Genomic DNA, 26,898 nt, shown 5'->3' on the forward strand with positions numbered 1-26,898 from the left:
TTTTAATTTCGATCATAAATTACATGCGACAAAAGTTATAGCTATTATGTTTTTTGTTATCATCTATTTTTATTCTAATTTTGATTCCGACTCTGATTGGAACCAAACGCGGTGTTGGGTTGTCGAGCGCGTTGTCAATGGCATGGGTCCTTTTAGATCTTTCCAAATCAAACGAGAAGCACGCAAGCAGCGCGTCCAAACTGCGGAAAAACGAACCACCACAAGACTGCTAATAAAAGCAAAGAGGAGCGGCAAAAGGGGGGCCTCCGACCCCTCTCATCATTGTTCCAACGCTCTCCGTAGTCCCTGGTCGCAACACACCCGCCCCACCTTCTCTCTCTCCTCTGTTCTTTCCCTTCGCCTTCCTTTCTTGCTTTCTTTTCGTACGAATCTCTCCTTAATGTCTGAGTCGCGAGAATGGAGGAAGGGGAGGAGAGTTTGCGCGACAGAAGTGGAGAAATTTCGCTCCTTCCTTTGCTTGACATGAGAAGCGGAGTTTCCGGAAACAGCAGCGCCTGATGGGCTTTCCGGTTCGCTGCTGCTTGTCGTGAAGACGATTCCTTCTTGGTTCTCTCGTTTGGCGTGGGAAAGGACGGAGCTTGTTAGTGGGGGGTGATTGGAGGAAGTAAAGGGAGGTCTTTGCTGCTTCTTCTTGTCCTTTTGTTAGGGTGTCGAAGTGTTTAAAGGTGCTTCTTTGTGGAGCCCTGGAGGTCTCTTAGGCCTTTTTTTCCCCCCCCTTCTCCATGAAAGATATGGCGGAAGGAGGAGGGGCCAAGGTTCGAGTGGTTCGGTGCCCCAAGTGCGAGAAGCTTCTCCCCGAGCTCCCGAATTTCTCTGTTTACCGATGCGGCGGTTGCGATGCCACTCTTCAAGGTATATCACGAGCTTTCCCCGGTCTCTTCTTCTCCCATTTGCTCGTTTTCGGTAAATTTCTGGTGATTTAACGGAGAATTGATGTTTTTCTCAAGAAAAGTTCATTTTTGTTAGAACGAAGTCCCATATTTGGTGAAAAATGATTTTGATTAGAAAAAAAAGTTTGAACCTTCTTAGCAAGACCGGGTCTTTATCTTGTAAGCGTTAGTTTAGCAATATGGACAGAGTCGAGTAAGGCTTTTTTTTTTTTTTTTTTTTTTGATAAGCTTGTGCAGCAAAGAATCAAACTCCGGTATCGGAAGCTTCTTCGGAGAAATCTGATGGAGAAACGTTCGGCTATATGGAGGTCACGGAGAGTGCTGATGAGAAGAAGGGGGCGGTTTTCGGCACAAGCTTGGGGACCGATTGTAAGGGCGATCGAGCTGATTTCAGGAGGGAGGAGATATTCGTTCAAGACAAAGGGGCAATTTCTCACAGTCATTCTGCCTCTGGAAGTGAACATGGTGTTGTCTCGAAGGAATCCGACACCTCAAGAATAGATGGTCATCCCAAAGAGAGCAAAACAGAGGGCAGAGATTATAAATATCGGCGCGAATCTAAAGCACGAGTCAGCAATTTCGCTCTCAATGTGAATGAGTTGATTAAATCAGGCATGGAAGGCCAAGGAGAAACCAAACCACCAGCTGAACGCAACAATGGGCATCACAGAGCTCAGCAAGCACAAGTCCAGAAGGGTGAGGAGAGGGGCAGAGCACCCAGGGCTCCAACGAATGGTCCTTATCCTGATGAAGGCCCATCCAACCACTGCTGGGATCCAAGATATAGGTATGGTGATGGTGAGCGTGATGGCACGCAGAATAAAGCTTCCTACCACGATCAAGGCCGAGAGGAGCTTCTGAGATTGCTTGATGAATTGAGAGATCAGGTGCAAAGGACCTGTGAGGTCACAGACAAGCAAAATGCAACTGCTCCTCCTGTAAACCGGATGACAACTTCAACTTCTTATGGCCATCGGGGTGCTTGGTTCCATGAAAGCTCTGCGTCATTGAACAGAAATGCTTCTCAGCGTTCTTCATTTTTGAGCACAAAGAATATGGACATGCCAAACTTTCATTCTACTATGCCCGCACAGAACGATGTTCCTGGATATGGGCAGCCACTAACACATGGAAGAGCTCCCTTTCACCCACCTGGTCACTACCCTCAAAGGCAATTTGACACTTATCCTTATGGACAGTTCAATCCCGATCCTGCCATCCCTTGTCATCATGATGATTTTTACCATCGGCCTGCATGCTCGTGTCCACATTGCTACCACAGACAATTCTCGCTGCCTGTGCCATGCCCAGCTGCCATCTTCAGTCATCAGGAGGTTCCCTATCATGTAAACAATCAAGGATTCTTCCCCATGGATGGTCCCTCGATTTTTGGTGGAAGATATAATTCAAGAGTTGCAAATGCTCCTTTGCATTCGTGTGAGTCACAAACCCACCAGAGAACCATTTTCAGTAAGAAGGTTGGACAATCTTGCCATCCCATAGCTGGTGCTGCCCCCTTTGCTGTTTGTTATAATTGTTTTGAATTGCTGCAGCTACCCAAAAAATCTTTGCTGGTGGAGAAGAGTCAGTTTAAGCTGCGGTGTGGGTCTTGCTCTAAGGTAGTCTCGGTAAAGCTTGATGGAAGTAGACTCGTTGCTTCCTTCCCTGCACCAAACTCACATGCATCATCGGTAAAAAATAGTGATAGCTCAAGCAATGGTGTCCAGTCTACAGATGAGAAGATCCTTCTGCCTTACAGTTTTGATGTTTTTGATCATGGTTTTGTAGAAAAAGAAATTGGTTTGAATTGTAGTGATCCAGAGAAGATGCAAGGGCTGTCCTCATCCTCGAGTATGTCTGGGCATGTGGAGAGCCCAGAAAGTGTGAGTTCTCATAAAGATGTTCCCAGCTCTGCAGAGATTCCCCTAGAAGCTGCAGTGACTTCACATGCTCCAAGTTTACCACTTCGTGAGCATTTTGGATACGCATTGTCTGATCAAGTAGTTGATGGGCCTGGAAAGGGAAGCAGGAGTCAACGCTCTGAACAAGAGAGGAGCATATCTTTAAATGGAAATTTTAAGCAAAAGTCGGTAAAAGATGTACCAGTGGCAACTGAGGTGGATTTGTCTTCTGATGAGTACCCAACTGCTGGTTTGTCTCAAGATTCTTGGGACATGATAAGCAAAGATGAAGTTCAGCCTAAAGTTGTTAAGGGTGGTGACTCATTCCTTGCTGGCTTTATAAAGAAGAGCTTTAGAGATTTCTCTCGATTCAATCAATCCTTGGGGAACGGTAGAGCTAAAGTTTCAATTAATGGTCATCCTATTCCTGATCGATTAGTTAAGAAGGCTGAAAAGCAAGCTGGGCCAGTCTATCCTGGTGACTATTGGTAAGACATCTGTCAATATCCATGACTTGCATTCTCTTGTAAGTGTTTAATGATTCATGCATCTAAATTTACTTGCCTAATTAAAGTCTCACTAATTTATGATTGGTAAGATGGCTAGGATATAGTTAAAAACATATTGTATCAATTATGTTTTGTAATTTTTGGGTATTTTAGCATAATATAAGGTGACAAACATCGATATGTTTAAATGCGGGTTGCCAAGAAAACAAGCCATAACTGTTGAGATATGAGATTTGGAAAATAGCATCCTCAGATTGCAACCACTAAGATCCATAATTGTGCTTGGAACTCATACTTTGAAAATGGAAAATATAGATGAAATCACTAGTATTCAGGGTTTGTGATCAAAATATGTCTAAAACAGTCAGATATAGGGTTGAGTGGCAAATACTGATTTCAAGCCCTATATAGTCCGTTAATTTAAAAAAAATAGAACATTTTGAAAAAAACATTTGAATATCACGTGAAATTTGGATTATGTGCTATGTAATTGGTCAATATGTGCCAGTTGACATGAATAGCATTGTAGCAAAAATTAGCTATGTTACTGGAAGATTGAATACATTTTCTCCATCAAGAAAAAAGGCATTACTGAAGTATAGATGTAATGTCTTGGTGTGAGACTTAGCACCTGTAATGTTTTTGACTGGTAATCAGCATATCCAACTATGCTTTAATGTCGAGACAACTACTTAGGGTGTGGATTGCTGAACTTGCTAGTCATGTAATTGCTCCCCAGATTGATGCAGCAATGTTTTATGGCATGCGTGATGCATCTGAAGTTGCTGGTTGATATTAAATCTTTATGTGAAGGTTCCTTGACACAAGCTCCTGCTTTGAGTCATTATAATTTTTTAAAATATTTTATTCATGTTTTCCCTGCCTTCTTATTCAGGTATGACTACCGTGCTGGATTCTGGGGTGCAATGGGGAATTCATGTCTTGGCATAATTCCTGTAAGAGAACTCAACATGCATGCATGCATGCATATTAATAATTCTCTAAGCATTCCATTACAAGCCTTTTGATGAAAAATTCTGTTCTGCAGCCATTTATTGAAGAGTTCAATTATCCTATGCCTAAAAATTGTGCTGGTGGCAATACCGGTGTTCTTGTTAACGGGAGAGAACTTCATCAGAAAGATTTGGATTTGCTTGCTGGTCGGGGACTCCCAACTACTGCAGGTCAATCTTATATAATTGAGATTTCTGGAAAAGTTTGGGATGAATCTTCTGGTGAAGAGCTAGATAGTCTTGGCAAGCTTGCACCAACGTGAGTATCCGTAGCTCTTGTTGGCTTAATTAAGTTATTCACACTGTTCTTTAGTTTATTGTGTGATAATTATATTGGAAGCATAATTAACAGTAGTTAGTAATTCATTTCTTTGTGTCTTGCCAATCTTTTCATGCTTGGAATTAGTTCCTACTTGTCTAATAATATGATCAACCCTACAAAAAGACTACTTCTATTGTGAGTTGGTTGCTAACTGGAATATCATAGAAGATGTTCAGAGGTAATATTAATGGGAATGCTCAAGCAATTAGGATGGACCTGGAATACCTGATATGTATGTCATTTGCTCATTTCCTCTCCTTGGTGTGTGTGCGCGCGCGCGCGCTGCACGACAAGTCCCTGCTTGCTGCCTTTTTTTGTGTGATGTGGGAAAGAGAATGTTCGCCTGCCATAGACTGTTAACAGCCTTGTAGCGGTCACCTGCTTGCATGTTCCACCGAGCCCTTCTCTTTTTCCCAAATCAGGTTGCAGTTCTGCTTTATTAAGGCCTTATCTTGGTGGAATAAGACTTAAGTTGCTGCCTGTTTATATCTCTCTGTGTTATTAATTAAATATTATGGTAGCATATCAAAATTAGGTATTCACTACTAATGAACTAATAGAGGTGTCACTTTATTGTACTTCAAGTGCTTTGGAGATATTTTTTTTATTGCAAATCACTTATATGTTTACCAACATTTTGTACTGCATGGAGATGTATGCATGCGTTTTAATCACTTACATATTGAACAGGGTTGAGAAAGTGAAACATGGGTTTGGCATGCGGGTTCCAAGAGTCTATCGGGAGGTACAATCTTGATGGTGGCAGCCAGTATATAATCCACAAGGGTATGAATCCTTGCAGATGCATGGGACAGCATCTTGAGTTTGTGTAGTCCTGGAGATTGATTAAGATGATTTCAATGATACATCTTAATATGAAGCTACCAGAAGTCTTTCTGGATACCATTATTTCTAGATCTGGCATTTTCTGATTCTCAGCACTTGCTTGATCTATTAAATCCTTTCCAATTTTGCTTTTTTATTTTTTTGATTTTTTGGCTAAATTTGTTTGTGCTTTCTTTATGAAACATCGACGTCAAAGTAGTTTGGTTGTGATAGTATTCATAAGTGTGCATTTGTTGTATCTATGTTTATCATCAATTTGGGTTGTGGAGATGTTGATGAGATCTGAACTGAGCTTTCTAATGCAAAATAGAATTTAGTTCCTTGGAGATGTATTCTACCATCACCGTAATGTAAGTTAAAGCTTGATCTTGTTTTCTTTTTTCACACTCTGTAAACAGGTTTGCCTTTTAACCATAACAACTTTTAGATTTTTTTTATATATATATATTATGAAAAATGTGATCTTCCAGCATTAGGAGTCCAAGTCCTACTCCCAAGCAAGCAACCTAGTAAAATCAATACCAAGATCTCTCTAAAAAACATTTTTGAAGGCTTTGATTTGAAGCCATTTTGTCTCTATAACACGCTACAACTTTGTCTCCCAGTCATATGTCTGGATAAATCTTCATACATATATAAAGCTCTATGCTATATCATTGCTCTGGCCAAGTATGGTGGAGGATGGATGTTCTGTTTGCATGTTGTCTTCCACCATTACCTCAAGCTACCCTTCTAGGGCATCTATACTTGAGTGCACCAATCTCTTTCTACTTTCTTATACCCAAGATTCTTCTCGAACAAAGAAACGGGTTTTCACCCCAATTCCTCAAAGCTTTTTCGCTAGGTTTCCATAAACTTGGGGTGCTCAAAAACCTAAATTTATCTGGTACTAGATGAAGCGATTAAGCATTCTGTTTATACAGGATGAGCACAACAAGTAGGGGGTTGGTATTGAATCATGAGATGGCATAAAATTTCAATTTTATTGGATGGATTTTTCCCCCCATCCTTTCTGCAGGGCCCGACTGTGACCTTAAACACGTTTTAATGTTCAGTTTTGATGGGGAATTTGTGATCATAGATGAAATGCAGTCCAGAGCTTCCCTTCGGCAGGAAGGCAATCATCTGAGAAAAAGAAGGCAGACAATGTAACTTGATGGAACTCGAGTTCCTGGACTGCTTTTACTCAATCAATTTATATTCAGATGCTAATGCAAGGGAGGATAATTTAATCATATTTTATCTGGACTCATGATATTTTTTGCAGATTGGCTGGTACTTGGTGCCAAATTCTGTTCGGAGCCACAGGTTTTGTTTCAATTTAATATCATGGTCGCAAAAATGCTCTGCCACAGCAAACTGCGAAACAAGAGAGTAAATTTCTTCTGTAAAATTGCTGTCTGTATATTTGATAGTTTTATATCAAGGTTCGACGATAAAAGTAAAGATGAGATAGCTCATGTTATCGAAATTGCCCATTCAGGCATTCACTGCTAAATATCAAATGGTTATAGGCTTAGCATTTGTGCCCACCTGGATGATGATGTTCTGTTTTTGTGCCAGCATCATGAGAACCGCAGAATTTGTACTTTATGAAAAGTTGGGCAGAAACTGGGCTCCAATGCATGGTTGCATGTGGCCAGGGCGAATTGGGGGAATCTCAGCAAACCATGAGTGAAAAGATTGGAACTTTAGTAGGAAAACAGTAGGACAGGTAATCCTACTCCAGATCTGTCGGCTTTGGCTTCTCTTTGGGTCCCCTGTTCTGATTCCTGAAGTACTGCTTTTTGTTTGAGTAAATGGGATCCTGCTGTAATGCCGATTTGATGTTCTCCACTGTTCAGGCTTTTTTCACTTTGTGTTTTATGGGTGTGCGTGTGTATGGATGAGAACAAGTATCCCTGCATGCAATGTATCGGATTGAACTTTGTCCAGTTCTTTTTTTTTCCAGAAAATAAAAGGCCCTCTGCAGCGTGATTAAACTGATGGGTAAAATAAGGTAGCAAATGGAGGGATAAGTCTATTCTATTATTGTGTGAGAATGTTTTTATTCTGATTTGAAAGGATACGCAAGTTGGAATGTTTTTTCTTTGGAGATTTCAGAAGTATTCCTATACCACCATTTTCTGTTCCAGTTCACTCCGCAAACAAAATAAAAAGTGTCAAAAGTTTTCCCAGCTTCATCGGACTCCTTTGAGAGGTTGCATAGGAAAGTGCCATATTTTAAAATAATTTATATTTGATTGAGCACCTATGTTTTTTGAAAAAATTGTATAAAATATATTTTATATCTTTAATAAAGAAAAAGATTTTAACCTATTCTATTAAAAAACTTAAAGGCACTTTTGAAAAAAAAAATACTCCATTTTATAGATGATGAGAATTGAATTTTTTCATGTCTCATATAGTTTATTTTTTACCATAAAATATAAAAATCTTATTCTCACACGAAAGCAAACTTCCTCATCTCTCTGCATGGCATTTCTCCAATTTTTTTTATTGACCATGCTTTCCACCACCTTTGTCCCGCTAACCAAACGAGCCATGCTTTCCATCGCTTTGCATTAAAAAACTTTGTGAACAGCAAGTTAGGAGTGAGGGATTTGGTTATACCCATTCTTTTTGCCCGAAGTCTTAGTCAAGTTCTGAAATGGAAAATTGGCAAGCTCCGATGTATTTAGCTAACCTAAACCTGTGATGTAGTCGGCCAACCTAATATATAGATGGGATATCGCTTGGTTTACCATTCACTCAATAAAGACTTGCAGGTTCAGCCGACCAGTTCGAGGGATTCCTCGGCTTTCTGGCCATCCTGAATGCTGGCCTAGTCCAAATTAAAGCGGGCCTTTTGGGCCTGGATTTGTGCGACGCTTTAATGTGCTCGTGAGAGTACTTAATGATGCTGAATTTGTGGTTTCTGCCATCGATGGCTGACCCAAGACAGCAGCAGCCCAACTACCGCATTGATAGCAACAATCAATTGTGTGGATGCGGTCTGCTCCTCTTGGCTAATCCTCGGCCTGCATTTCACCCGTTCCAACAATCATTGAAGCAGGAAGGGAGATTCTACGGGCCCAGTTCTCTTTCCAATTTCCTCATGTGGAGGTGGGAGACTTTCTACCAACTTCTTAGAATAATGGCACTGCTTTTGATCTAAAGAAACTATGGGGATAACCACTACATCTTTATATGTGTATAGGTTGTAGCCTAGATTATGCTCATGAAATTGCACGGTTCGGCAGCTTAGGCCTGATAACTTGTCACAAAGTTGAGCTTTCACGTTGGCTGTCCTCATATTTTGTGACTTTTTTATCAACACAAGTAGATGGTCGGCACTGGGGGGTTGGTTCGGTCTTGAAGTTTTGAGAGAAACAACTGATCACCTAAATGATTTGGTCACTCGTGCTTTCGGATGTGCTTGTTTGCAACATTGCTTTGGGTGAACGAAACATGGAGATAGATGACAAAAATATAAACCAAACAAGTCCATCCAATGGGGGAAGAGAGAGAGTAGAAACTAGCAGGAGCTTTGATTTCCTTGCTGGCTGCTGATGGGAGTTGTTTGTCAGGTATATAATATAATCGCAGAAATAAAGTTTTCTTAAAACCAAAATCAGGTAAGGGTTGATCTTTTACCCATGCATTACGTCCATCACATCCAAAAGTGACGTATTAATGGTATGAAAATTTTACCTCCCACGATGGCAAAAGAAAAAGAAATATCTTATATAGCATAGGATGAACAAAATTTAAATTATTGAACAGGAGCAACGTTCTTCAGCACAGTTCTTCCAATGGAATAATTATCACGGTATTTTTAATAAATTCTTTTTGTCCATGCAGACATATAATTTTTTTTTTTTTTGTGGTCTTTATTATAGATTAGTTCGACTACATACCCTGCGGCTGTGAAAGCGTAATAAGGCCCGGAATAGGTCTCATGTATCCTGTCTAACAGGTTTTAAGAGAGAGGAATAAGTGAGGGATATATATCTATTTTGGTCAAATCTGTTTATCTTACGAATAGCAACTTCAAGGGAGGAGGACTCGGATAACATTATACCGAGAATAAGGTCCGCTCATACTTCTGTGTCTTTCTATTGCACAAAGAAAAATATCCACAGTTCAAGAGCTATTACAACGAAGAAAGAAACCCCGGCCAAATGAAACATAGGAATGGATGCTCAGAAGAAAATAAACTTCGATGGAATTGTTGCCACCTGCCTTGCAGCTTCTGATATGCATGTACCGAACGTGAGACCATAAATGTAACGCATGCTTCTGCCTTTTAACAAGCGAAAGCCTCCAAGAAATGCATGCTTACCTAACGTACTTGTATATGAACGAATTGCTTCCCACGCATGATGCCTTTGGTGCTTGGGGGAAGTGCCAAGCTTGTGCTCTCCCATCCTTGCAGGGACTTCCATAAATTCAATGCTTGTCGCGACACCGAGACGTAACTTGTTAAGTGAGACGTACAACAACAGTTTTGGCTTTTCCTAATTAACACCTGAAATGTGGTTCAAATTCAATAGCTGCAATTTTTGATCCAACTCTCAAGACATAACCTGAAGTTGCAAGAACTTGATGCATGATGCATGCTTCTTTCGCTACCTAGCATGAATATGTTAAAAGTAATAACCCAGAACCTCACCCAAAATGACTAACCCGAAGATATTACTTAGATTCCTTGATCTAGTATAAGTAACCAAGATTTATCCAGCGAATAACCGATATGGGACTAAACATATGCCTGCACGGATCCTCACATACTCCCCTCGTTCAAGGCTTAATGTCCTCGTCAGGCTAAGATTCAAATCCATTCAAATTTATTCACAAGTACCACGATCGGTTCGTGGTCAGCCCTAATGGAACGTACTGTAGTGTCTCATAATCCACATAGATTATGGGCTGGATTCGCTCTGATACCATATGTAACAACCTAGGACCTCATCCAAAATAGCTAGTCGGCAGGTATCATTTGGGTTTCTTGATCCTATATAAGTACCCAAGATTTATCCAGCGAATAACCAATATGAGACTAAACACACGCCCATATGGATCGTCACACTAAAGGTGCTAGCTATAGAGACCAGAGAGTAGTCAAGCAAGTTTAGATGCGATGGATTCTAATGTATGAAGATATGTTGTGGAGATTATTCCACGAATCGAATGCCATTATGTGCAAAAGGCAGGTAAAAAAATACTACGGTAAAGAAACAGAAAAATAACTCAAGACAGACGCAAGATGTTTCTTTACATTTATCTAATAAATTGGAGGAAGTTGTCTTACTTCCTCCAATATCCTTCCAAAAAAAAGGCAGACGCAAGATGTTTACATAATTCATTCAAAACAAGACTACCTTTACAGTTTGAAGACAATGAAAAAAGAGATCCATTACAAAGCAAAACCTCAAGTTATTTTACTATTTTTTGCATTCTGGGGAAAAAAGAAAAGAAAAGAACAAGACATTCTTTATACATTCTTTCAACAAGGACAAAAGAATAAAAAATGAACATAGAAAAAGTTTTTATGTAACGGAATTTTTTATCTAAGAGGCTCTCATGCCAACAAACATTAATGCTCGACCAATAGGCGAAAAACAGCACCAAAGCCAACAACAGAGAGCAGAATGTATGGCTGCGGAATTTGTATTGAAAGAGAATTGAGAAAGGGGATGAAGGTGATAAAATTGCAGCCTGATTGTCATTTGAAAAGAAATAATAGCGCCACAATTGTAAAATTTGATCAAGATTGTGGCTAACAAGTCTTAGCTTGCTAGTTGAGAAACACTAGTGGTAGCATCTCTACTTCCTTTTTCTTTTTTTTTCCCCTTTTTTTTTTTTTCCTTTTTAGAGATCTTGATCTCTTTTGTTTTAACCAGGCAATAAGAAAGTTAAACACAGTATATAATAAAAGATCATGTTTCTTGGCATCTGATTTGTTAGTCAAAATAGTTTTCTTATCCGAACTAGAAAAATAGTAAAGAAACTGGTGTCATTTGTAAAATCTTTAGATGAAACCGTGACACTACTTGCAGACTCTTGCATTCAAATTGTTCTAGTAACTTAAAAATGTGTTTTGGGGCTCAGTTGAGCCTACCTAAGTCAAGCCTGAGCTTTGGTAAAAAGCGGAGTCCAGGTGTTTTGAGCCCATGCTAATTTAGGTTTGGCAGCGGTTGAAACAAGTTGTATTCGTGTCAGATCGAGACAAAGGTAGTATGACAAAATTATCGATTTGAATCCAATGGGGGTACTAAACCAGTCAATAACTCAAGTCTAAACTTTTTTATTTATTAAACGCATAGGTTAATTGAGTTGGATTATATTTCAGATGACATGGTTAGCCTATCAGCTTGATTCAATATATACAATTAAACCCATGCTGATGACTAGATTCTTAGCTGATTAGCCTATGTTCCATATGATAATTTATTAATGCAACTTTGGCTGCCACAAAAGTCAGGCCAGCTAGAAACTGGATTTTTAGATTTCGGTCCTTTAAATTACGCCACAAAAATCAGATGAACTGGCAACTATATATTTATTGCTTTTCTTCATTCAATAACATGGCTTCTTTCTGTCGATAGACCAAAACGTTACAGCGAACGAGAAATGATGCAACTAACACGAAAAAGTTTGGCTTCATGTATAATTGAACCGAGTTGTGCGTCTAGACAAAATCCGCTCGCTTTACGTAAAGGTTCTGCTGTCTTCACACAAATGCTCATGCAAATGCTTTTATCCTTTTCTTAAAGATGGGAGCGCCACGGCAACACCTTTTCGGGCTCTCCCGCTGCAAGCCCTCGGAAGAGGAGTGCCAATGCCATCAACATTGCAAATGCTTCCTATTGTGGTTCAGATTTAGCCTGAGGATGTTCACGCCGGAGGAATCGAGGGAGTTGCCAAATTATTGAAGAAGCAGGTGAGCCACTTCTCGCACGACGGTGTACCTGCACAAAGCCTCACCGGTGGTTCCAGTGAGGATCCTCCAACACTGTTACCTGTTGGAGCTATTTATAGTTTCCGTGAATGTGCCTAGATAGCGGAGGTATGACCTGTCTTCATTATGGGAGGAGATAACTCTTAGCCAGATGGCGCGCAGTTAGAGCTTGCTTGAGGCGCATGGTGCAGACTGTTCTTGTGAACGGTAAGGCGTTGACAGTTGTAGCAGGATATGACTGGAGCAGCGTGACGTTGTCCTTGATTGCCGTTGGCCAGCAAGCAAAGCATGGCGCAGAGATGTCGTAATGTACGGACATGTAGGCAGGCATGGGCGAGGCCAAGCTCGATGGGGGGTCGTATCGTATATTTGGCGAAGTCGGCTTGGCGGGTGCTGAGATCAGCTTCGCTTCCTCGATTTCGAGGTTCGCTCGATCGGGCGCCCCGAGCTCAAAAGTCGGGGCGCATTGTTAGATGGGGCGCCCTGAATTTGGCCGGGGCGTATCGTCGGATATCAAGAGCGTCCCGAGCTCGAGTCGGGGTGTAGCGGCGAATATGAAAGGCACCTCGTGCTTGGGTCAGGGCGTATTGTCGAATACAAGGACGCCTCGAGTTCGGATCGGGACGTCATCATAGATGTTAGGAGAGGTCATAGCAGGCCGTAGTAGAGGAGAGATTCAGCCAAGACCAACTGAGCCTTCAGCGAAGCCTGAGATTGGGCCAGCGCCAAGCGGGATTGTGGCCCGGCTCGATCGGTGTTGTGGCCTGCCCGACTAAAGTTGGACGATCTCTGAGCATAACGATCCATTCTGCCAATGTATGATAGTGTGCCATGGAATTGCCACCCAAATCTTATATATTTTAATGCTAAAACTAATTTATTACCTTTTCTACTTTAGAACAAAAGCATTAAATGCCATACTAACATTAGCTTTGGCATCGCATCCCCAGGAAATAAGAGCTAGCGTCCAAAACTTTGGCCACCACCTTCGGCAACGCGTTTTCAAGTACATTCCCTCTGACTGCAGATTGGTCAAAGTCGGCTCCATTTTCGCGATATTTATACTTCGTGGTTTGATCCAGCTAAACTATTTTAGAATAATTCCACTGGATGAGTTCACAAATGCAGGTAATATGAACTTAAACTAGTAGTTAACATAACCCGTTTCTACGGACAAGGTCATACTTTTATCCTTGACCTGACCCACGAGGCCATTACACAGGCCAGTTTCATCAAGTCGGATCCAGTTCCGGTTGCAAGTCTATTTGGAGTATCGAGCTCATCCTACAAGCAGGAGTGACCAGCTTCAGATGCCCACCATGGAATAGAGGTTCTCTTTCCCCATAAACCTTTTACCAAAGCTAGCGGTGCCGCGGTGGTCCTTGGCCTCATCAAGCAGCTCTCGACATCAGCGTTCTGGTACTCATTCTAAAATAATCTATGTCCAGGGTGTGGCAGTAATATATATGAGAGAAAACGTTATACTGAAGATATTCTATGATACACTCCTAGGTCACCTTCACATCTTTCTCGTATCCATCTCTGGCCGTATGCAAACAAGCTTTTGTCTTCTTGAGAGGAAAAAAAAAGAAGCTGAGTGAATCTTTAAAAGTGGGAGATAAATATTTATACAACTTCCTAAACTTAATCTTACTAAAATAAAATAAAATGAAGACTTTCATACTATTAAATTATTACTACTTTCTCATTCTTAGACCGAACACATGATTGCAGCCCAATTGCTCCTTCCCCATGAGCCATTTGTCCTTGGCTTCATCAACCAACAATAAGTATGTGCTGCATTTACTCATTCTAAAATGCCAAAACGGTAAATGCCCAAGGCATGGTAGTAATAAATCAAATGAGAACTAGGTAGGAATAAAGATATCATTTTTTACATTACAACTCTCCTTGCACCCATCTGTATGTCCAAGTTTCATAGGGATTTTTTTTTTTTTTTTTGGGTACATCGGCAATTCACATTAGTTTTGTTCAAGTACTGTCTACAGAGTCGACCGACAAAATACTCTATAAAAAAGGAGAAATAGAAAGTTTTATAGGGAGTCACATTCATTAATCCAGAAGGTTGCCCATGGTATGCTATAAAAATGACAGAGCAAGAAGTCTCTTAACCCATTTAGCCAAAAAAAAAAAGAAGAAGTATCTTACCCCATGAAGAAAATGTTACCGCACGGCTCTTGCCATCAGAGGAAAAACACAAAGAGGCTTGTGCTATGTTCTCCTCCTGCCATCCGCCAATAACCTCCTCGGCCTCCTCCTCTCCGCTGTTTCACTTTGTCACCCAGGGCCCCTTTCGGTCTCCATTATTTTCTCTACCAGAAAAAAAAGACGCTGCCTTGCTTGCTTTCCTTTCCTCTGTGTTTCTTCTTCTCCTCCTTTTTTTTTTTTTCCCCACTTCTTTCTAGTCACCCTCTCTGATTGTTTTCTTCTCCATCGATTCTTGGAGACCTCCTCCTTCTCTTCCTCTGCTCCGAGGAGTGGTAGATGGTGAAGGAGATGGGGTGGTCGGATTGGGAACCGTGGCCCGCCCTCCACCGGAAGAGCAACCATCTCTTGGTCAAGCTCTTGGTCTCCGCCCTCTTCATGGGCATCTCCTTCCGCCTCCTCTTCTCCCATTCCACCACATTCTTGCCTGTCTCCCAGCCTCCCGCCGCCGCCGAGAGAACGGAGACGCCGGTGGTCGATGCCGGAGATAAAAAGCCAGAGAAAGGTATGTGATTTCGTCCCAGAGATCTCTATTTTCGAGTTTGGTTTTCGTGGAAACACGCAAAATCTTTAGTTTAGATAGCGTTAAAAAGGAAGCTTTTTATGGTTTTACATTGGGGTAAATCTTTTCCAGACTTTTTTTTTTCTTCATACGATGATTTGGAGGAATCGAAGGTTTGTGTTTGGGTTTGTGTTTGGTGTTCTTGTTCTTGAAAAGATCTTGATTCTTTCAAATCAGAAGATATTTGATATTTTATCTTTGTTGATTGAGAAATTGGTCGGATTTTATATTGGAATGAGTCCGATTTCAAGATCTCAGAAGCTTGGTAAAAAATCGGAAATTTTTTTCAAAAGAAAACCTTTTCCTTAAGAATTGGGGTTTTCTAGGAAAACATTTTGGAATATATTGTTCTCTGTTTGGGAGGATTGTCTCGAATGGTATGTTATTTTTCTCCGCTGTTATTGGTGATTTAGTTAATGTTTCAGAAATGGTTTAATCGTTAGACTGGGAGATCCTATCAGTTATCAGCAAAGCAATCTTTAAAGGGAAATGCTTGTGTTACAACAGTAATAAATCTGAAGAGATTCAATTCTTAAACTTTATTCTTTGTCCTGGGCCATGTAATTTTTGGCAAAGTTCTTCATCCCATCTACTAGGAAAAAAGTAGAACTTTGGAGGTTGTTGATATAATACTTAAATGAGAAAATTCCAAACAAAAGCTTAGTGTCTTGTTGTGATTTTTATTTATTAGTTTTCTAGGGAACCGGTTGGATGCCAGAAGAATGTGGAATTCTTGTTGGAAATTAAGATTATTGTTGCGAACTGCCTGATATAATGGAGCTAGAAATATTAAAATCAAGCAAGTCATGTCTGGGTGTTATTTCATGGATTCCGTAATATGGTTTGCCGGTACCAACTGTGTTCTCTTGGAATCAAGAGCTATCTATGGATATTTTTGAAAATTCTGTATTGATACTAATTACTTTGAGTTAGATCTCATAAACCAAAATTGCTGGGCTAAATTGTACCCAACATGTATCTCAGAAAATGAAAGAAATCATAGAAATGAACATTCAAAACACTTGACATTGTTAGGAGACATACTTTTTTTCTTGATATCATGTATATTCTTTTCTTAATTCTTTAGATGTCTTTGCCTATTTCAGACTCTCCATCAATTGAGAAAACTGGTGCCTCAGAGCCATCTGTTTCTGAGATGGCATTAGATCTTGAAGAGCAAGTTTCTCCGAAAGGTATTGAACTTTGAAAACTTTATCTTTATAAACTTTCGAGTTATCTAAAGAGAAGAAGTCGAATTAGTGGAAAGACAATGATGAGTAAATTAATATATTAGTATCTATCCTTTTCTGGATGAGTAGGTCAATAGTTTTCACAAACCTGTAGCTGCAAATGAGCTTGTGATAGAAAGTTATTAGTACTCTAGCTTTTTTTTTTGTGGCTTAGTTTGTCTCATGATGTGGGAAATCCTTGAATGTGTTTTTGATACTTCTATTCATGGTAAAACTAATAAATGTTGCAAGTTGATGAATTTGCATTTTTTAATGCTAAGAAATCTTTTTTATGGTGTTTTATATGGGAAAGTTGTTGATTTCCATATTGATAAAATGAAATAAGGTTTTTGCATGAATATTCTTAGGACAGTAAAGAAAGAGTGGAGTTGGGGCACTATTTTGAAAAGCAATATATGTAGCAGTGTATTTGTCCATATATGCATATACATCACCTGGCTGCCCCGTGTAGGGTATAGGTTGTCCTTGTATGTGGATGGGCTCCATGGCAGGCGCCCAAGTGGTCCACATATGCGGAAGCCTTGGATATGTAGTGCTCTGATCTCTCCTCCTCCAATGCCTTCTATATAGTTCTTCTTTTTTGGCCTGAAATTCCATTAAGCAATTTCTAGTTTAATATTTTTAAACATTTAAAAAAAATACAACCTACCCAGGTGCCTGCCAGTGGAGCCGCATATTGCCTAGGTACTACACAGTATCATGGCTGCTTATAGCCACTTTTAAAACTTTGGGTTGGGTTCTATAACCATTTACTTTATACTCTCAAGTTTTATAAAAATATTTATTGTTAAATTATTAATATTTCTTATGACATAACATGCAGACTTGATTGGTTAATTTGAACATGAAGTTATTGTCCTTGCATCCTCAATGCATGTGACTAGCACTAAATCTAAAACTTCAAAAATTATTTTTTGGGATTCATGGAATATGGTTTTAGATGAATGATCCAACCCCCCCCCCCCCCCCCCCCCCCCCCCCAACCCCCAACCCCCCGCCAAAAAAAAAGTCTTAGCTTTCCCCCCGCCTCCAGAAAAAAAAAAAGTCTTAGCTTTCCTTTTGCTTGTTTTATTGTTTTTCCAGCATACTGCTCTGAAAATTGATTGGATTCCACATGCATGTGATGCAGAAAGATGTGATCTTTTTACTGGGGAATGGATCCCGAATCCTTCTGGACCAGCATATAATAATGAGACCTGCCATTTCATAGAACCTCCTCAGAATTGTATGAAGAATGGGCGACCTGATAAGGGGTATCTTTATTGGAAATGGAGACCGCGTGGTTGTGATTTACCTCCATTTAATGCAGAGAAATTTCTGGATTCAATGAGGAACAAAAGTTGGGCATTAATTGGTGATTCTATTCTCCGCAACCATGTCCAATCTTTGATTTGCCTTCTTTCTAAGGTGCACCTCTTGCCTTTCTGCCCAATCTTGATAAAATTTGATCTAGAATGTGATGATGAATTATGATTACCTCTTGTTGGAAGTTTGGCATGAGTATTATATAGCGTGTTATGATATAGAATAACACTCGAATCCACTTTTTTCTAAAAATAAAGTTATACAACAACTAAATTTCAAGTTGCCCGCCTTCTAACTTTCTTCAACCATGGTGAGTACTATATTACTAAAAGGAAGGTTTGTATTTTGGAATTTTCTTTTTAGGATTATGTTTGTCAGATTTCTTTTTATCCAAAATTTCCTCGCTACAATTCTCTAATTACATTAGCCACTTTTCCCTTTCCTTTACCTTTTTGGAGCTTGTTAAAGCCGTATGTTTTGTCTTTCCTTTTATCAAATAATGGGATTGTCTATGTTGGTCAGTCTATATCTTCTACATGCAACCTTCTATATACGCCCAACAGATTTCTTGTGATCCAACTCTCTTTAAGATTACGATACTGAAACCGAAACTGGAATCCTTAAATTGCTTAAAACCTCCCATTGCACAAATCCTTCCATATATGACCCATTAGATTTCTTATCATAGTTTTTTACTATTTTTGAGCATTCTAATTCCAACAACCAATACCTTCTAAAAAAATTTTAAATTTATTTTTTTCATAATTTTTAGATAAAAAAGGATAATATTGTTATTTTGAAATCAAGAACCTCCAAATGCACCCTTTATAAGGGGAACCCACTTGTAGGTTTCTTCCACCTACACATGATGGGGGCTTTACATCTGGCACTGGTCCGTTCGGCCAACTATTTATGAAAGTTACCAGTTCAGATAGTTTCCTATCGGCTGATTACTCCACAAACCCTTCTCACTCCTCCTTCTCCATAATTCTTCAACAAGTTATTCTGTTATTCAGTTTAAGGCAAAACCAATCTTTGAAAGCTTTAACTTTATTTAATAGCTGAGGCAATCAGAAAGTTTTCAGCATTTCAACTCAGATGAATTGCTGTTTACAGATTGTAGGTTATGATGGAGTCTCCTTCAGTGACTCATAATTCCAAGAGCTTTGGAGCCCTTTTAATTGCATGAACCACCAGTTGTGTTTTGTAGTGATGGAGGGCTATTTTTCATCTCGACTTCAATTGCTTATGCTTCTGGCTGAACTAGAGATGTTGTATCTCATAGGAGCATCTTGCATAAGATTCTCGCTACACAGTGGTTGCCATTTAGTCACAAGTTCGGTAATGCCTGCAAGAGCCTCCTTGGGATCAAAGTCAGTTAGACTAAGGGTCCCCGTGTTCCTACAACAGAGAATTCCATTGTCAGCAAGGTAGGAAAAATCTGTTGAGGGGTCACAAACTTGCTAACATCCTAAAGAAGAGCCGTCCCACAAGGCAATTGCACCATCTGTGTCATGGGTCATACCTCGAGCAGTTTGTAGTTCAAAGCCCACAGTATTGCCAAGTGCCCCAAGGGCATCAAGTTTGGGCTTCACATGGATGTCATTCTTCACAAGCAATTGCTCTAGTGATGGAGGAGAGGAGTGAATAGAACCCTAAGAGCAGGGGCGGCCCAATACATTTGGAGGCCTAAGGCAGATTCAGTGAATGAGGCCTTTTTTTTTTAATAATAAATTTTTTTAATAAGTATAAAATACTTAAAAAAATATGAAAATAGGTAGCCATCAAGCACATTATTTCAACAAAAATGCATGTATGCAGCAAAGACAGATTAAAAAGCCTTTCCAGTTTAATATAATTTTTGAATGAAAGCATGAAAAAGTAATTATGCTTAACGAAGGGCCCATAAAACTGATTAAATAACTGAGATAATGCTTCACAGTACTGTTTACCATGTCAAGCAAGAGCAAAGTAGGAAAAGGTTATCCCATGGCACTTCATGGTCAAGGTGAAGGAAAGAATTTGTCCAGAATTGAACCTCTCTATGAGAGAAAGTAGGGGCATTATGGGAAATTCACTCTATCTAATTAATAAAAGTCCCATCCCACCATCTCCCCTTCAAGTGAGTACCCAAGCAGCCACTGCAACATCACAGCACAGCAGCCATTCAACCCCCCCCCCTCCCTCCTTTTCTTTCTCTACCCTCCAAGAAGTCCATGTCCAATCCCCCTATCTTTCTTCCTGATGGCCCAGCTGGATCAGGAGTAATGTGAGGGAAGGAAAACCAAGACCAAAACCAAAAAAGAGAAGGGATGAAAGATAAGAGTGGCTTCAGACGTGTATCAAGCCAACCAAATCCCTCCTCTCTCTCTCTCCAGTCTCCACCCAAAACAAAACTACTGTCCCCAACTTCCCAAATTGCCCCTCTGCAGGCCAGGAAACTCTCCACCTCCCTTCCATCAATGGGGAAGACTCGTAGCCAGCTCCTGTTCCCGTTTTATATGGGGCCTTTGCTTCCTTTTGGTCAGCCTCCCGGAGGCCTTCATTTGGCGGTCGCCTAGGGCTCGGGCCGGCCCTGCCTAAGAGGCATCATGGAGGCCTCATATGTGCTGTTGACAATTCAATTATTTCCCTTTGCGATAGATGGAAGGCAGGACCGTTGTTTCATGAGGGGGGCTATGGGGCTGCAGTAGATGAATAGATCCATTGACATGCTCTTGTGGTGCACATACCTTGCTTTAGGCTTGGATCATCTGACTCATGGCGCCATCCTGACGTGAAAGACGGAGGCTTTGACAATGGTAGGAGACGATAAGCTAGAGAGAATTCAGACAAGAACTGTTTTTAGGATTAAACGGCTTGCAACTTGTTGGAACCTATCTGAACCGGTTACTCTTCATCAATTGGAACGGTTGACCAGGTCAACACCAGTTGTAAAAGTGCACTGCATGTAGGTTTAGAAGGCCTGCTTGCATGTATAGTTTTAGCACACTATTCTTCACATCTGTTTGCATATGATGTAATTCACAACATATAGAAGAATAAAAAGGTTAAAAAATAATTATAATTTTATATTTCTTTATGTATTTTTTTCAGATGTGCATGAGTTTAATATAGTAAATAAATTTATGATCTCTAGTAGCATGGACCGAGCTTTCTTCAACCTTTATGCTCCAGAAGTGGGGACTGATCAGATATTTTGACATGCAGGAATTTAGCAGATAACTTATAAATTTTAACATGCTTTATGTGTATATCACAATGTGTTTTTATATATTAGGAATTCACTGATAGCTTTGCTCTCTTTTAACAAAATGAATGTGCTCTTTTTTAGAGTTATTTTCTCATATTATATCATTTATGTATTTTTTGAGAAGCATATAAGGTTCTGTTTTTTGTATCTTTTGATTTTCTCAATTTGCCCATGCAGATGGTGGCGTAGAAAACAAAAGCTCAAACCATGGTATACATTAACTGATTATGGTGTGTCTTGGTCATTGTTAGAATCGTCCATATCTCTACATGGATCATCTTTTTTTTATTAGAATATAATCAGAAGTGTAGCAGGTCCAAATCTGTTTATTGTTACCTGGATTTTGTTTTAAAAATTCAAGTTGGGCTGGAAATGTAGGTAATTTTAGTGTATTTTTAGGTAGAGTAATTCTTTTTTTGTTCAAGAGACCTAACTTTATTAAAACGAAGGATTAAGGTATTGACAGTACCAACACATCTTGTTTGTACCGTATCATTCTCTAGAGAACAATACATGGGATAGGTGTGGGACATCGTGCACCCATCCCACTTAAAATTGGTTGGACCATGTCTGAACCAAGGTCAATTTGGTTGGTACCTGCTGAGACTCAACTTGGTCACTTTGTTTTGAGAAAAAGTGAGATTGCCCTCCCTAGAACTCTCTTTTGTCATCATTCATGGGAGGGCCTCAGGCTCAGAGTGTATGTGTGTGTGTGTGTGTGTGTGTGAGAGAGAGAGAGAGAGAGAGAGAGAGAGAGAGAGAGAGAGAGAGCCTAGAGTTGCCCTGTCCTCACTGAGATCCAGCATCCTTGACATCAAATACTTCATACATCTAATAAGGTCCTTCACTCCCTTTTACCCAACTTGACCAAAAACAAGAAGGGGAACTATACCAAAATTTTCCTGTTTGGCATGAATTCAGATATGTTATAGGGTGGGGATCAGTATACAAAATTATGTTTTTCAATGCGTTATAGAATAATTCAATTATTTCAATAATATAAATGTAATTTTGGGAAGGAAAAAAAATAACATGTTTGCATTATTAGTATGCATATGCTACTAAACTGTTACATGATTTGGATGAATTTTGGTCATGCTCGAGAGCACCTTGATGCACACCAAAAATTGACATCAATTTAAAATATCCCAATCAAAAGGCTTTTAATTTTTGTTCAAAGAACCAGGTGTTAGTACTATTACCATCACCATGCACCTTACCATCGACTCAAAAACCATGTTTAAGGATTTTGTAAATATTTTAATGTTCATAAAAATTTATTTAAGATAACAAAAGTTTTAAAAAACAAGAAAAAAGCATTCCGGTGTGGTGCCGTACCGTCTTAAGAGTTGGGACGGTAGCATCCTGGTACATTACTGATTGGGGACCAAACCAGTGTGGTGGTGGGCACCAGGATTTATACCCTTGATTAAAACATGCCATTATTGGCAGATGTCTGCATGTTTTATAGCTATCTTCATGCCCTTCAGTTTATCTCATATAGTCCCTTTTGTCTCAGTGTCTTGTGGCACCAGAAATTGGTCGAAGGCATGGTGATTTGACAAGAGACATATATATGATTGCATAATTGAAGATAAATATCAACTCTTATTTAGTAATCTGCTGTTGTAAAATATTTTTCTGAAATGTGATTTTACTATGCATAGGAACTTTTTGTAACACTGTTCTTTTCAACTGGAGAGGTGAATCACCATTATCCCTCTCTCCTTCTACTTAGACATTACCAATCAAAATTGTGTGAAGAATACCTGTTTTCTTGTTTTTATCATTATACGATGAAGACCTTTCTCTTTGGTTTAGAGCTTTCGGTTTGCCACCATGTTTAATCTAAATGACCTAAATAAAGAGATGAAGTATTGCCATTCATGATGCACAAATTTAGTCAGTTTTAAGTTTTAACAGTAGGGAGTGTGCGTTATAAGTTCAAGTTTCAAAACTCAGTGCATCCTCTTATTTTGTCAAGGCCAAAAAGCTTGTTGTTGAACTAAAAAAAAAGAATGCAAGTATTAACAGCTTTTGATTAGTAGTTATATATTGATAGCGATATTGATGCTCCACTATTTGAAGAAGAGCTAAAGATTGAAGACAAGTTTATCAATTAAAAGCTTGTTAAATCATGTTGAAAAAAAATCAAGGTGAAGAAGCTTTTGAAGGTTTGAGTGAAGAAAAACATTGCGACTGCATGAGCAGAATTCAGCCTTGAGCTGTGACATTGTGTCTGACAAACCTAGGATCCCCAATAATAGTCACATTAAATGGACAATGATCTCTAACAAGTCTACATGATGAAATCATAGTCAAATATCGCAGTTAATAGAGGAAGCATGGAAGTTGATGGTGTTCTTTTTTATAGATGGACAATCCTTGCAAATTTGAAGGTACTGATAGATGTATTTGAATTGTGGAAACATAATATGCTTTCCAATTCTAGGCTTGCTGTTATAGGATCAGGGTATATGGTCAATCTTTGTACTAACTCTCACTAATTCTAGGTTACATATAAAGTTGTTCTTTAGTTCATTGAAGGCTTGTGTGTTAATACGTCATGGCTGTGAGGACCTGTATGGGTGGTTTAGCCCTACATCAGTTATGCACTACTTATACAAGGACAAAGAATCCAAATAACACCTTTCAGCTAACCTTTTTCATGAGGTCCTAGGTCATTATCAATGGTATGAGAGCAGATTTCACCCATGATCCATATGGACTAGGAGACACTGTAGTTCAAGCCCTTTTGGGACTGACCATAGGCCGATTATAGTGTTTGTGGTTAGATTTGATTGGATTTGAAGCAGACTTTTAGCTTGGGATGCCATGGCTTAAACAAGAGTATGTGAGGATCTGTACAGGTGTGTGTTTAGCCTCACATCAGTTATGCACTGTAAAGATCTTGAGTACTTATAGGAATCCACATAGCACCTTCTTACTAGTATTTTTGGATGAGATCCTAGGTTATTACAAGGACTGATTGATCACCTCTGTAATCACGACATTATTTTTTCATTATCCCTAAATGGTGCCTGAGAATCCAGTCATGAGGGTTGTTTATCATTCAGCTTCAATTTAAAACATCACCCTATTTGTTACTATCTACTCAACCTTTGCAGCCAGTACCCTTCAGAAACCTAGCATTTATCAAGATATCTTCTGTTCTTTACTGCTCCATTTGAACATGAAGTAAATTTTTTTCTTCCTTTTATTTGGTGGAGTTCCTTTGGGTTTTGAATGATCCAACTAAAGAAAACTGCAGGAAGTCCCTTCTGTCTATTATTCAAGATCTTCCTTAACCACCCACCCTCCCCCCAAACCACAGGAGTCTTTTTGTTATGATTATTTTTATGACATATTGGTTCTGCTTGTTGTGTTATCGTGCATGTCTTGTTGCCTCAAAACAGGGGCATTGCCTCCTCTGTATATTTGTATTGAAACACTGAATTTAGTTTAAAATTGGTTGCTTCTATGCATTCGTTGGTAGCATCTGCTGATGCTGCTTGTTATGTCATCTTGGGTATCTTGTAATGTCTTGATGTTGCACCGTAATATAAAAAGTTGACTAATCTGGCTTATGTTAAACTTGATAATATGAAATGGTTGTGCTGTCCTCGAACATGCTCTATTTTTGTATCTAAACACTACAGGCCTGTTTGTCATTGCTGTTATTTTTTATGTTTTTACTAAAATGTCACATAGAGATTTTAATGTTGAAGATAGCATTTTCTCAAAGTTCTGCTATTACTTGCTTTTATTTTTGCTTTTTTGGAAGGCTTTGCTTCCAAAAACTCAAAAGATTTTACAAACAAGTTTGAAAAACAAAAGTGTTTCATCATACATGTTGTTCATTCTAGTCGATTTTTCTTCTTGGGTTTTTGAGAATAAAACCTGAAAATAGAAGCAATGCCAAGCAGGCCCTTAAATTTTAATGTCAAAATGGATATCACTATTCATTCATCTGTATTGTTTTCTCTCCAATGCATTATAGTTTCTACAATATGAATATGTTAGACAAATTGACTTTATGGCAATGCTTTATGATCTTATACTCTCTTTTCCTCCTAGTTTTTATGAGTTTGTTATAGTTTTGGAATTGTGTTTCAACATTATTCTTTGGCTTATAATTTTGTACCTTAACTATGAATATGTCATATTCTCGTTGTCTTGACTCTTTCCAAGTCTACAAATTTTTAGCTGTTTAGTTTAAATTTTTCAACTTAGAAAGTTGTTCTCCCTATCTCCCAGCTTGCCTTCTAGTTTTATGGCAGACCTTCTCTTGTTCAAAGATGTAGCACAATGAATTTGTCACTGCCAGGGATGGCCGTTCTTGCCATCTCTCTTCTCTTCGTTTCTTTAATGAAGTGGGTGCGGGTTTACTTCTTGTCAGAAAATAGGGAACTTAAACACCAGTTTAAAAGGTCATGTTGGAAATTTAGCCACATATAAAACATCATCAAAATAATGAATCCTGTGTTTATCTTTCATACCAATCCCATGTCTAGGGGTATATCTTGTAGTCAATGGTTGTGTATAAAATGCAAGGTCCCAAGCAACTTTGTTTATTGAAAAAAGCCCTAATATTTATCAAAGGAAATTATATTTCAACTTCTGAATTTCTGGAGGTTGTCCTTGTATATATACAATTCCTCCTTGTTCCCCTCCAAGATTCTGAATAAGCAAGCTAAGATTTTTGTGTACTTCAGGCAGAAGAAGCTGTTGAGGTCTATCATGATGATACTTACAAATCCAGAAGATGGCACTTCCCCTCCCACAACTTTACTCTCTCACTCATTTGGTCTCCGTTCCTAGTTAAAGCTGAAATTTTCGAAAATGATGATGGTGAGTCAAAATCTGAAATCCAGCTCCATCTTGATGTCCTTGATGCAAATTGGACAGATCAATACTATAGCTTTGACTACATTGTCATGTCTGCTGGGCAATGGTTCCTGAAAACTGCGATTTACCGGGAGAACAATGTGGTCGTTGGTTGCCACTACTGTCCTGGGAAGAACTTAACAGAACTTGGGGTTGATCATGCTTACCACAAAACCCTTCAGTTGGTTTTCCGCTTCATCACCACTTCTGATCACAAGCCCTTCGTTCTTTATAGGACATGGACACCAGATCACTTCGAGAATGGGGAGTGGTTTAATGGTGGGACCTGCAACCGGAAAGAACCGTATAAGTTAGGAGAATACAATGGCAAAGGTATGGATCATTTGATGCGAGACATTGAGTTTGAGGAGTTTGACAGGACAGTGGTGCTCGATGGACCAGGTAGTGGAGCACGCCTGAAACTTCTGGACACTTACCAGCTTTCATTGCTAAGACCAGACGGGCATTCAGGTCCTTACAGGACATTCCATCCATTTGACAAGGATAAAAATGCAGTAGTACAGAATGACTGCCTCCATTGGTGCTTGCCCGGTCCTGTGGATGCCTGGAATGATTTAATAATGGAGATGGTGCTGAATGAGTGAAATCCGAGGTATGGGTTGTAAAGATTAGGTCCCTTTTTTTTGTACTCAGTATGTGCTGAGTCCAAGTTACAGAGAGCAAAAGGCAGGCATCCACAAATTGCTGTGCTGGAGGACTGTGCTTGTAATTTTGTTTGATCTGTTATTGATTAGTATAGTGTTTTCATGGATATAGCTGTAACTGAACGTAAGCTTGTAAGCTGCCAGTGGTCTATTCTGTTGACTCAAATGTTCTGACGTGATTTAGTTGTTAAAAGGATGCATTCTTGTTTAATTCTTGCTGATTTACATTTGTTCCCTCTTTTCCTTTATGATTTTCCTTGAGAAATTAATTACCATCATCAGTAAGCCATCATAGGATTCCATAT

General features: G+C 39.3%; 2 protein-coding genes across 4 annotated transcripts; both read left to right on the forward strand.

Moving 5' to 3' along the window:
• The first annotated feature begins 256 nt into the window (after nt 1-256).
• On the forward strand, nt 257-5,828 carry LOC103702944 (protein ENHANCED DISEASE RESISTANCE 4). 3 transcript variants are annotated; one of them, XM_008785598.4, is made up of 6 exons: nt 257-873; nt 1,140-2,389; nt 2,465-3,300; nt 4,217-4,277; nt 4,370-4,593; nt 5,347-5,828. In XM_008785598.4, the coding sequence occupies exons 1-6, from the start codon at nt 744-746 to the stop codon at nt 5,411-5,413; spliced, it is 2,568 nt and encodes an 855-aa protein (XP_008783820.2). In that variant the 5' UTR covers nt 257-743; the 3' UTR covers nt 5,414-5,828. The 3 variants fall into 3 exon arrangements, with proteins under 3 accessions (XP_008783820.2, XP_008783818.2, XP_017697291.2); XM_008785596.4 differs by having other exon boundaries at nt 1,140-3,300; XM_017841802.3 differs by having other exon boundaries at nt 1,149-3,300.
• An 8,838-nt stretch (nt 5,829-14,666) lies between these two features.
• LOC103702945 (protein trichome birefringence-like 23) lies at nt 14,667-26,804 on the forward strand. The gene is made up of 4 exons (XM_008785599.4): nt 14,667-15,176; nt 16,340-16,426; nt 17,613-17,890; nt 25,757-26,804. The coding sequence occupies exons 1-4, from the start codon at nt 14,951-14,953 to the stop codon at nt 26,531-26,533; spliced, it is 1,368 nt and encodes a 455-aa protein (XP_008783821.2). The 5' UTR covers nt 14,667-14,950; the 3' UTR covers nt 26,534-26,804.
• The last annotated feature ends 94 nt before the right edge of the window (nt 26,805-26,898 follow it).

This window comes from Phoenix dactylifera, chromosome 8, assembly GCF_009389715.1.
Source record: "Phoenix dactylifera cultivar Barhee BC4 chromosome 8, palm_55x_up_171113_PBpolish2nd_filt_p, whole genome shotgun sequence".
NCBI classification, from domain to species: Eukaryota; Viridiplantae; Streptophyta; class Magnoliopsida; order Arecales; family Arecaceae; genus Phoenix; species Phoenix dactylifera.

Excerpts from the sequence above, each read along its gene's own strand:
- LOC103702944 (XM_008785596.4), top strand. The coding sequence starts at position 744 with ATGAAAGATATGGCGGAAGGAGGAGGGGCCAAGGTTCGAGTGGTTCGG. Across the intron at positions 874-1,139 it reads TTGCGATGCCACTCTTCAAG|CTTGTGCAGCAAAGAATCAA; the intron begins GTATATCACGAG and ends TTTTTTGATAAG. Across the intron at positions 4,594-5,346 it reads CTTGGCAAGCTTGCACCAAC|GGTTGAGAAAGTGAAACATG; the intron begins GTGAGTATCCGT and ends CATATTGAACAG.
- LOC103702945 (XM_008785599.4), top strand. The coding sequence starts at position 14,951 with ATGGTGAAGGAGATGGGGTGGTCGGATTGGGAACCGTGGCCCGCCCTC. Across the intron at positions 15,177-16,339 it reads AGATAAAAAGCCAGAGAAAG|ACTCTCCATCAATTGAGAAA; the intron begins GTATGTGATTTC and ends TGCCTATTTCAG. Across the intron at positions 17,891-25,756 it reads TGATTTGCCTTCTTTCTAAG|GCAGAAGAAGCTGTTGAGGT; the intron begins GTGCACCTCTTG and ends TGTGTACTTCAG.